At 42.3% G+C, this 11,531-nt stretch overlaps 1 protein-coding gene across 1 annotated transcript; it reads right to left on the reverse strand.

Moving 5' to 3' along the window:
* Positions 1-447: 447 nt before the first annotated feature.
* On the reverse strand, positions 448-11,486 carry top1 (DNA topoisomerase I). The gene is made up of 21 exons (XM_017415215.3): positions 11,325-11,486; positions 11,005-11,029; positions 8,945-9,041; positions 8,333-8,459; positions 8,165-8,220; positions 7,978-8,082; positions 7,811-7,901; positions 7,628-7,713; positions 7,397-7,512; positions 7,199-7,320; positions 6,999-7,121; positions 6,737-6,924; positions 5,752-5,896; positions 5,506-5,649; positions 5,129-5,314; positions 4,535-4,603; positions 4,304-4,418; positions 4,007-4,134; positions 3,801-3,895; positions 3,435-3,584; positions 448-1,607 (listed from the first exon to the last, which is right to left on the reverse strand). Exons 1-21 carry the CDS (start codon positions 11,355-11,357, stop codon positions 1,505-1,507), a joined length of 2,304 nt encoding a protein of 767 aa, XP_017270704.1. The 5' UTR covers positions 11,358-11,486; the 3' UTR covers positions 448-1,504.
* Positions 11,487-11,531: the final 45 nt, after the last annotated feature.

Below are 11,531 nucleotides of genomic sequence, written 5' to 3' on the forward strand. Positions count from 1 at the left end.
CAAATACAGCCTGTAGATTGGCTTTCATAATCACTAACAAGACCGTGCACTTATTTTGAAGGCATTTGACCAACTTCCTGAAGCTTCTTTTGCAGAAACACAGTGAGCTTAATGTAAGTTTCCCTGAACGGGAGCGCCCTCTATCGGCTCCTTCAGCACACAAGCCTTTCTCCAAGTTAAGTAACAGGTAACTCTGTAAATAAAGTCCCCTCACTCACAGTGAAACCATGTCCACTGAAAACCCACCTACAGAGAGATAAAAGCATGTAAAAGTAGAATAAAGTGTTGATAATAATGATTGCTGGACTTTGACCCTGTTTGCCAAAGAGCTGCTGATTAACTTCATGAAAAGAACGTCTCTTTTTGTACACCCAGCAAAACAATTTTTATCTACTCCCTTTTTACAAACATAAGGAAAGAAAAAAAGACAAGCACAAGACAAATAGGGCAAGGTAGATGCTTTATTCTGAAAACTACAAAGCTGGAAAAAGAAACAAGCTTTCAAGTGACGATAAGATTGTGTCATAATTGATTAAATAAGAAGAAATATTAATGAGGAGAAGTTCAAATACCCATCCACAGTAGGATATTATTCTAAGACGAGTTCTCGGGTGTCGTGGCAATACAAAAACAGCACACTACGAGTACAGCCGATGGGATCGTTTTTTGGCAAAATCCACAGCCCTCCGTCAGAGGGAACAGTCTTCTCTTAACTCTGGCACACAGAACGCGATACGTCAGCTATTTCAAGTAACCAAGATCGATGTTACGCCCTGTTCGTTGTAAAACTGAGACCACACACACACACACACTGCATGTGAGCGACAAAGAGCTTTTTGTTGAGGATGCATATAGCACACGTTTAAAAACGAAAAAAAAAAACAAGCAGTGAATGACGATCACTGAAGAAATTACGAAAATATGTACATCCCTGAAATAAACAGCAAACTAAAACTGCATGGATGGAAGATGACATTCTGTGTGCTAACGTGTGTTAGCGGCGCAGTTCCTCACACTGTCATCAGTCAGTCGGGTTCACCGGTCCTTCGCGTTAAAACAAACTCCAGCTGAAATCCGCCGCTCCCCCCCCACACACATTAATTTATTATTCTATGAGAATATAAGGATCTTCCTATAAATCTGATTAATGGCTTACAGATTTCAGAACATCTCATCTGACACAACATAATACTTCACGTGTTGCTGGATTACAGTCTGCGGCTACATACACAATATTATAAAGTTCCTAAGAAGAGATGCCTCGTGGCACCTCGGTGAAAGGGTTCAAGAGTTCATTTCCTCCCTGCGTGGGACAACGACCCATCAATATGTACAGCATGATTATTAACCTGGGATCACAGCTTAAGTGCAGTCTTGGCTTTCTCCTTCCTCTGCCTCGCAGGTTGGCGCGCGGTGGGAAAAAAAAAAACAAACCATTTGACATCAGCGACGGAACCGCCCTTACAATCAAAGGCCCCGGGTAGAAAATTGTAAAAACGCTCGATTAAAACTCGTAATCCTTCTCGGCCATGTCGATCGCCCAGGCGAACTTCTCCCTCTGCGTCTTGTTGTAGATCTTCTCGATAGGAACGCCCCACTTCTTACACCTGGACAGAAGAACCGATTCAGGAGGAGGAAAAGACGGAACCGGGGTAACGTTCTGACTTAGGAGAGCGTTTTTTTTGTTTTTAGGAGATCTTAAAAAAAAATAAACGACAACAGTTGGTTTGATACGTCTTTAGTTGTTTTTGCCGAATTAAATATTAAATTAAATAAGTATTTCTTCTTTATCCTTTATTTTTCTTAGTTTAAGTTTTGTCCACCAACAATTCTAATGAGACGTTTCACCAAAACGACATAAACAGGTCGTTTATGTGACTTGATTTTGCCAAAAGGCAAAAAATAAATAAACAAGTGAAGAAAATCTGACAGTCAGTTGCTGACAGAAAATACTAAAATCTAAAGAAAAAAATCTATTCTGATGTATTTATGGCTGCCTTCTCTGACAGATCAAACACATTAGACTCTACAGACACTACACGTTTGGTCATAATAAAGCTCAAATTAAATTATACTTTAAATTTTCCCTGAAGATTTTGATAAAAAATAAGCTCAAAACAAAAATGTAAGGTTAACAGTGCCATCAATGGCTGGCTTGGAAATATTTTAGATAATTTTTTAAATCCCATTTGAGAACTTTGATACCTTCTAAGTAATGCTCTTTGGAGCATATGTTTCCCTTCTCTGAGGAAACATAAATAATTGCCTTAAAATACATTTTATGATCTGCAGATACTTCTTTTACTGGCCCTGACTGGAGAACTTGACTGAAAAAATATAAATATTCTTTACCTTGCAAAGGAAGACCCTGCTGTCCTAGCTCATCGCTGTGGTTATACTCTTATGTATAAATTTGCAAAAATATATATATATATATATATATATATTTATTATATGGACTTTAGCTCTGGAGTTAATTTTTTTTAAATTCAAACACAACTGAATTTTATATAATAAATGCTATAAATATGATTAAAGACATTCTTAGTAAAAACTTGTCATTTACATCCACTGGTGTTAATTATAAATTTGATTAAAAGAAATACAAAGTAGTATTACATGAACCCAAAATACACTGAAGTAAATGCATGAACACCCAGATTAAAACAAATAAAAGTGCCATGTTCATTCGCTCCAGCTGAATTCACCATTTAGCTTCTCTTGCTAACCTGATCTGGTTTATTTCCTCTTTCTTAATGTTTTTAAAGAATCGTTTAATGAGGAAAGTGGACTGACGGCGTCTCGCAGGGCCACATCACCAGTTTGGACTGGCTGACTCTCAGGCTGCTGTGGCGTCATCTCGTTTGCCCACTTTCTCACACTACGCGCCACATTCCCAGGCACCACCCAGTTTGAGGGAACCCCATCCCTGACACAACAACCAGGCGAAAGCACAGAGCATTCCAGCGGCCATTGTGCTGGAGGACGGGGTTCTCCAGAAATAGCTGTGGGGCATTGGTTAGGCGGGCCACTGTTCCCCTCCTCTGAGGCCTGGCCGTGCATTCAGCTCACAGACAGCTCCTCGCCGACTTCCCACATGGAGGAAGGCGTGATATTTGGGGACGCTCCCTTGCTTACAGAAACAAACCCCATTGTTCCTCGCGCTCGCACGCTTTTCTTCCTCTATTCTCCTTCTGCAGCCGTTAGGTTGTTTTTTTTTTTTTTTGCTCCCGCTGCTCCTTTTCCTACAATGCAAGGCCATTTCCTGCCTTTTTTTTTTTTTTTTTCCACCACGGTTGCCCCACACGCCCTGCCACGCTCAGGCAGCTGCCCAGTGCAACAAGTGCCTTTATTGTTAAAGCTTCTTCACCCCGTAGCAACAACTGACATTAAAATAGCACGCGGAGCCAGCGATTGCTGCGCAACATAAATACCAGGCGACAGAGATGCGCGGATCCAGGTAGTTGAGCTTGGAGGTGCCCAGGGCGATCTGCTTGTTCTCCTCCCTGTCGGTGGCCTGAACCTGAAGCTTCATCAGCTGCTCTTCTATCCTCTGCACGGCTTTACGCTTCACCTCAACAGCCCTGAGAGAGAGAAACAGACGACAGCAGAAATGGGAATGAATAAAGACGCGGGCTGGCTGAAAAAAGGGACAAAAGAAAACATCTTTAATTTGTTCTTGACAACTCTGTACAGATCCTAATTTGTTTGGCTTTTACAAGGATAGAGATGGGTAAATTAAAAAAAAGGAATAGGTCATACAGCTTTCCTAATAGCTAACAGTGTTTAGGCGTTTTTACTTTTTGCTCTTTTCATCATGTGAAGCCTTGTGATCGGCTTTGGCGGCCTTCAGCTGCTTTCTGGCTGCTGATAGTTGGTTTTGTTTCTCATCAATCTGCAAACACAAACAGATGCTGAATGAGCAAAAATATATATATATATCTCCGTGGATGATTTCTGTCTTAGACAACAAAAAAACAAAACTAGGTGTGACTCAGAGATGCACCTTGGTCTGAAGATTCTGCATGGACTTCTCGAATGTTTTGGGTGGAGCTCTCTGGTGGTTACACAAGATGGCCACGGCTCTGTTGGCTCGGTTGTACGACAGGATCTTAGCTGGGATGTTGTCGTCAGCTGGAAATACAAAGGCAGCACAACAGAGGAACTTGACTAAAACTTAAGGATCTGCTGTTTTTATGTTGCATTAGAAGTATTCAATCCCATCATTCCAAGTGTTATCATCTGTCTTTTATCATCTTGCTGGCGTAGATGTTTAAGACTGAATGAAAGTGCGGCGACTCACAGCAGGAGAGTTCCTTCAGCTGCTGTTGAAGGGTGATCGAGGCATTGTAGGTACGAAAAACTTTGGCTGTTAGTCCGTCCATCAGCTCCTGTAAGTGCTTATTCAGAATAGAAGTCTGAAGGGAACAGAGGTGCAGGGACAGATGAGTAATGCTGTTATCAAAAAATGGAGACAGTTTGCCTTTTCTTTGTGAAACTAAAGCCGGGAAAACAGATTTTATGTGTTTCTCACGTTCAGTCGGTCGAACAGGTCATCTTCGGGCTGTTTGTTCTCCAGAAACAGCTGAAGGTTTTTGAAGACCTGATGAGAAATAAACACAAAAAAACTACTTCAAATCACTTGAATTCATAAATGGATCATGACATTTCAGCCAGAAGGAGCAGGGAGTTGTACTGTAGGTACATGTCATCAGTTGTTAGTAAGTACAGGTGGACTATTGATTACAGGTTGCTGTTTTCTTTTCAGTGCATCCATATCTTACTGGCAAAGTAGTGAGGCTATTTAGTCGAATAGACAGTGACGAGGCATATACAGTATACTGAAGGATTGGTAATAGAAAACTATGCCTTAAGTGAGTGTGTGTGTTGTTGAGAACACTCCAGTAATAGCAGGAAACTCTGAAGCAGAGCTGGATCTGGTCACCTGCCTGTGCAAACATCCTCCAGAGTAAAAACATCTTATCTGATTAAAACTAAATTCCAAATCTGTCAAACGCACACTAAAAGCCACCCTCATAAAAGCACGATTCCGTTTGTTTTTTTTGCCTTGTGATATATTTGCCACAGATCCTTCGCCCTCCTCTTCTCTCCTCTTACACTTTCTCACCCTTTTCTCCACTGGGATCTTGTTGTAGTAGCGGATGGAGTCTTTCCCCAGGAAATCGAACTCCACCACGTACTCCTGCTCGTCCAGCTTGGGGTACAGTTTGATGTGCTCCACCCGCAGCGAGCAGCAGCCAACGGTGTCCGCTGTCTCGCCTTCCTCCTTTTCGTTACCTGCCCTCAGAGCAAGCTGCAAGAAAAAAAACAATCCATTATAAAAAAATCTTCAGAGTTGGTTCTTTGAACACGGTTTACCACTGGAATGAAGGAAGCTTCGGCTATTCACTGAAATAAATTAATTAAATCATTTCAGTGACATTTAGAGCCACTTATTAAAGTCAAACTACTTAAAGCGGGACTTTTAAAAGACGTTTTATTCACCTTGTCAATAAAATAGAGTGCCACGGCTCTCTGTCTGATCCTCATCTCCTTTGACTTCCAGTCCTCCCGATACTGAGCGCGAATGCGATCCACGCACTTCTTCAGACGTCGGGCGGTCTCATATTTCTGCCAGTCCTTCTCCCCCTGCACAAACACAAAGACACTGTACCTTAAGTAAAAAAGGAAAAAAGATCCGTCGGATGACAGAAAAGCCACTGGAGGCTGACGGTAAGAGGGGACAGGCACCTTGATTCTGGAGCTGGGGTTCAGCATGATGTACTTGATGGAGCCCTGGATGTTCTCTGTCCATGATGCTAACCAGGTCACCTTGTTGTCATGGCGGACCTCCTTCCACTTTGTACCTGGGGGAGGTTTAGGGTGCTTGGAGTCCCTAGGCAAAAACAGGCTGCATTACTACTGACTTTTACCTTGCGCATTAAACAAACATAGGAACTTAAGTCAGATGTGTAATTGTTCCACTCTGCCAGAATTGCATTTTTTCCCCTTTGTGTGTACAGATCCAAAAATCATCTGTTCCAAACTATTAACCCTCTAAAAGACCAGTTCAGGATTAACTTTATATTGGAAACACCACAGCTTTGACACAACATTGCAGCTATTATGTCCAGTATGTGGGGATGAACACGTCCTCCCTGGGTTGTGCAATTGTTCTGCAGATACAGTGTGCTCCGACAGGAAGACTACCTTTGACACGATGCCAGTGGCGTTTGTGTGTGTGTGTGTGTGTAAGAGTCATGCCACAAACATTCTTCATGCAGTGTCTTTTTATAACAACCAATTGCTGCAAACTAGCTTTCTAGTAAGCTATCTAGCATGCACCCCTCAGGCATGGGAGGGCACAGATAAAACCCAACACTGGTGTATAAATAACTCCAGAAATCACCACCGGATAGGCAAAAGATGAAAGGAGCAGATAACAACAGAAGATGTTGAACACAGAAAAACTAATGGAGAACAACTGAATAAATGTAATTTATCTTCCTAAATGTGAACTTACCGTGAAATGTGAAAACTGAAAGCTTCCACATGGACTCACTCTCATCTTATAACTCCTACAGATAATCATCATGCAACATAATAGCACTTCCAGCAGTTTGACAGGGCCACCTTGTGGCACATCTCAGAACTACACACTATAACGTGAGCTGCTTTCTGAAATGATAAAAAGTCACAACCTTAAAAATTAAAAAGTGAGAATGAGACTACACACTTGCTACAGTTAATAATGATGTCTTCGGGTCGGATGCGTCGTTTCAGCATTCCCATCTTTGGATGGTCGCCTCGTCCTCGAAAGAGTCCCGGGGGCTCGATGCGGAAGTTTCCGATCCTCTCCTTGTGGTTGTCCATGATGCAGAAGCCGTACTCCTGGAGGAGCCGCTCGTTTTCCTCCTTGATTTTCTGCAGCGTGTAGACGCACCGAGTGACTGACTCCACAATGTTCAAAAGACTCCCGGGGCTGAATGAAAACCTACCTGCTTCTCCTCCTTTGACATCTGCTTGCGAGCCTCTGATTGGGCCTTGAAGTACTCGTTCATCTCCCCAAAGTCACACTTATTCAGGTCTGTGATTTTTGACTTCTCCTCTGACGTCATTTCCTAAGATACAAGAGAAATTTACACGTTTCAGTTTGAAGCCTTGAAACTACCGCGCTTCGCGTGCCTGTTCTCCTCACCTTCCTCCAGTCCTTAAAGAAATTCTTCCTGAAGATGTCCTTGGTGGTGTACTCGTGATCCAACATCTTGGCAAAAAACGTGGCTACTTCCTCAGCAGGAGCACTGAGTTTCATGGGCTTACCTAAAAATGACAAAAACCTCACTGGAGTCTTGGCCTAAAAACGAATGAATCATCGTTTACATGGAGATAAGCTTACCGTTGTAGTAAAACTTCACTTTGTCTGGCATGGGTTCATATGGAGGAGCAAACACGGGACCCTTATGCTCAAGAAAACGCCATTTGGAGCCATCTGTATATCGTTCCTCCTCCCACCTGGTGACCACAAACGCAACCCATTAGAGGAAAGAAATAGAAGGTATCAGCCAGCTGTCCTTGGCACGGAATTTCATGAGGGAAAAAAAGCCATTTGACACATAAGTGGTCTTACCATTTCCATTTCTCCTCTTCCTCTTTTTTAGCTTTCTTCCCCTCCAATGTTTTTTTGTCTTTTGTCTTCTTTTTGTGCTTGATGTTCTGCAACACCAAAAGCAACTTATTTACTGAAATCCGAAGTCACACAACGGCAGAAAAAAAAAAAAAAAGGACAACAATGAACGAAAGCTCGACGTACCTCATCCTCCTCGTCATCTTCGTACTCGTGTTTCCTCTTCTTGGCCTTTTTCTCATGCTCCACTTTGACTTTTTTGGGCTTGTATTCATATCTGTAAACAGTTGAAATGCTGAGTTTAATAAAACTGCCGACACTAACCACTGAGATTAGATTTGCATAACACCTACTCTTCGTCATCACACTCTCGTTTGGAGGTCTTGTTGTGTTTCGGAGACGGATAGAAGCTGTTGTCATCTTCAGGCTCGCTCTTGATGGCGGCAGGACTCGTCTCTCTGAGTCACACACTGAGTTATTAGTAACATAGCCCTTTAATAATCGCTAATATTATGCTGCCTTTACGTGTATGTTGTGTACCTCACATATCCATTTTCCTTCTCCTTTTTCGGCTTGTCTGAGTGGGACGACTGAATCTGTTTCAAAAGAATCAGAACAGATCATTAAACGCGTACCAGCAGCTTTCGTGTTTAAAGAGATGATGTTGAAAAAAAAAAAGGAAGAGGCAGCGCGAGCCGATAAACGAACCCTGTCCTCTCTCCTCTTCTCTTTGTCCTTGTCTTTGTGTTTCTCTCTGTGCTTGTCTGAGCTGCCATCACCGTGCCTCAGCTTCTCTTTGTCCCGGTGTTTCTTCTCGGAGTGCTCCTTCTGTTCGCTGAGGCACGAAAGCCACAGAGGTCAAGTGCAGGAGGTCAAAAGCAGCGCACAGACACTGAGGATGTCACTAACACAACATGTAACGTGTAATGGCGGCATCATAGGCCACAGCAGTCATCTCTGTTATTACAGCTGTTTCTGCCAGGCAAGAAACTTAGCAAAGGTTTTAAAGAAGGCCTAAAAAATGCTCTGCAGACTTCATTCATGCAAGTGGATTTAAAAGCGGCATTCTAATGTATGTTTGCTGATTTAACGGGACAATTTTGTTAGTTTTCATAACATCAGCAGGAACTTTTGTGACCGCGTCACGTTTCCTGACAACGCCGCCTCTTTTCCACCGGAGCTGTGTTCTCAATTTCTTCATTTTAACATGCTCACGAGGACATACGAAACTTAAGTGTTAACAAGAAAACGGATCAATGAAGAATAAACACAGATTCAAGTATTCACCAAACAGCGAGAGGAGAACCCCCCCCCCCTTACCTGTTGCTGTGCTTTATCTTTTCTCTTTCCTTGTCTTTCTTGTGATCTTTGTGTCTGTGTTCCCTGTCTTTGTGCTTGTCTTTGTGTTTGTGAGCGTCTGCAACACAAGACAGAAGTCAGTCTGTAAGAGAGCATTAAAAATACCACACGGCTCACATATGTGCAGTACGATGTAAACGCATCCAAAAAGTTCAACATGCAAAAAAAAAAACAAGAAAGTTTCAAAAAATCACAATGCCAAGGACTTAAACAAGCAACAAAACACGAGCAAACACAGGGAAAACTCAGACTATTTCATCCAGAAAGAAAAAGACAACTAAGAGTAGAAAATTCTGTATCAGTCAGCTGTTAGACACGTCTTTAATTCAAACCTCCAGCCACACGGTGGGTGTTTTGTTTTTCTTCTAAATATTTTAACACATTTGAAGCAAGATACAGAGAGCGGGGAAAAGGGCAGTTTTGCACACACATTATAAACTACTTTATTACAAGTAATTGAAATGAGCTGTTTTTGAAAAAAACATGGTAAGAGTTTATCAGAATGCAAGTACACACTAAAAACTGCTGGGTTATTGTGATAACTCAACTGCTGGGTTAAAGCTGTTGGGTAAGTTTGACTAAATATTGGCCCGTATCGTTCTTTACAGTCCGCCATTTTAAGTCAGATGTTGACCAAATCGAACCTGACTGGACCTCTGCATTAGGATGTAATAAAGTGAAGTTAAGATGCTAAAAACAGCTTGTAAGAAGGTGGTTAACCTGGTTGGCTTAGTGATGACTTCAGATTGCATTAAACAGTGAGTTTGAGCTGTTAAAATAACATTTGTTGGTGCGAGCTAGCTCAAGTTGTAACTGAAAACCCAGACTTTGGGGTTGTGCTTTTTTAAGTCAACTTTTTAGAAGTTCAGGTAGTTATTTTAACCAAATTTTTGTAAACCTGGTATGCTGGGAAAAAAAAACCCAACCCAGCTGAGTTAAAACCAGTGCAAACTGAAGTTATTACTAAAACTACCCGGGGTTGGTTTGGTCCAAATCTGACCCAAGGCTGGGTTACAAATTGGGTTATTTTCAACCCAGCAGTGTTTTAGTGTGAATATATTTCAAATCTTTTCAGTGGAATACTTATAATATACCTTGTGTACCACAATTATATAAACAGCTCAGTGATAATTTATCTTAGCATGTAAAACTGACAATAAATGACAAGAATTTACACAGCTTTAATTTTATAACATAAAGAGGGACAGTTCTTATAAGCAGTATTTTTAAAGCACCTAGTAAATGAGTTGTCTTATCTTTATTTAAAGCTGCAGGTGTTGTCTGGACAAGTTATATTCAGTGAGAAAAGTAGCAGAAATGGCTCTTTTGTGGGCCCTTATTATTATCATGACAATTTTAATAGCTGTCAGGAATTAGGCAACAAATTAGGGCATCAAAGGGAACTTTTCTAATGCTCTTGTTGAGGTTAAAATTAAATAAAATAAAATAAAAAAGTGGGGGTGACAGCATAAGACACTAAAGCTCCCGAGAACGAGGGGGTAACTTTTCTGTGTGCGTGTTTTTAAAGTTTTAAAGCCAATGTTGCAGCTAAATGTCTCTGCCGGAGAGAGCTGGAGGCAGAGCTGCGGTAAGCCCCCCCCCACCCCCCCGCTCTCGCCTCCATCACGGCGGACAGCTGGCTCACAGAGCGGCGCCCCGGATGGATGCTTCACACAGGAAAAAAAGAAAATGGCGCAGAGACTAAGTCCTCAGCCCCAATTCCACCACTTTGGGCTCCAAATTTCCCCGCATCGGCGCGCACGCATCGGCACGCGGGGGCATGCAAAACGAGCCCGAGGCCAGCCTCGTTCCGAATCCGCCGCTAGCTCGAACCACCGAGGGCGGCGAGCCTACGTTCCAGCCCCTCTTTTTGAACAATAGCCGCAAGAGAGTGGAGGAGAAGGGACTTAGTCTCTGGGACGCCATTTCTGTCCTTTTCAAAACTAACAGTAGACAGGTACAAGCAGTGACGGCTAAAAGCTGTCAGCGTGAAGAAAAAAAATCAGCTTCCGAGCACCTACCGCTTCCTTTAGCGCCACAGTTGACCTGGAAATTGCGAGAAAAAAATGGATTTAATCATTCAATTTTTAAAATGCCGGTAGCTCCGGTTGTTCAAGTTTCAACTAAAACACATATTAGAAAGCCGCTAAAATAGAAAACACCCTTCATAGATATAGAGTTGGCTACAAAGCTATAAAATACTAGTTAAGCGGCGTTGTTTTTCGCAGTTATTGCACGACCCGGCGGTTATTTCGTGCGTTATATCAGTTGTTGGAAGAATTGATGTGAACTGTCAAAATAATAATAAAAAAAATTAAACAAATTCCCGACCAACAAGTACCTGGGAGTCTCCGCGTCCATTATCCCCAGTCATGGTTTGCTTATTGTTATTATTGTACAGCAGGTAAAGTTCTCACAGTGGACGACTGATCAGGATGCGAGGTTCAGGGAAACCTCTCACTGACAGCCTGGAATGGAGTCCCAACCATTACCTACTGCGCATGCGCGCTCCAACAGAAAAACGCTCCGCACGGTCCCATCAACAGTC

This window comes from Kryptolebias marmoratus, linkage group LG8 (genome assembly GCF_001649575.2).
Source record: "Kryptolebias marmoratus isolate JLee-2015 linkage group LG8, ASM164957v2, whole genome shotgun sequence".
Classification (NCBI taxonomy): Eukaryota; Metazoa; Chordata; class Actinopteri; order Cyprinodontiformes; family Rivulidae; genus Kryptolebias; species Kryptolebias marmoratus.

Excerpts from the sequence above, each read along its gene's own strand:
- top1 (XM_017415215.3), bottom strand. The coding sequence starts at position 11,357 with ATGACTGGGGATAATGGACGCGGAGACTCCCAG. Across the intron at positions 11,030-11,324 it reads ATGGACGCGGAGACTCCCAG|GTCAACTGTGGCGCTAAAGG; the intron begins GTACTTGTTGGT and ends CGCAATTTCCAG. Across the intron at positions 3,585-3,800 it reads CATGATGAAAAGAGCAAAAA|GGCTGTTGAGGTGAAGCGTA; the intron begins GTAAAAACGCCT and ends TCTCTCTCTCAG.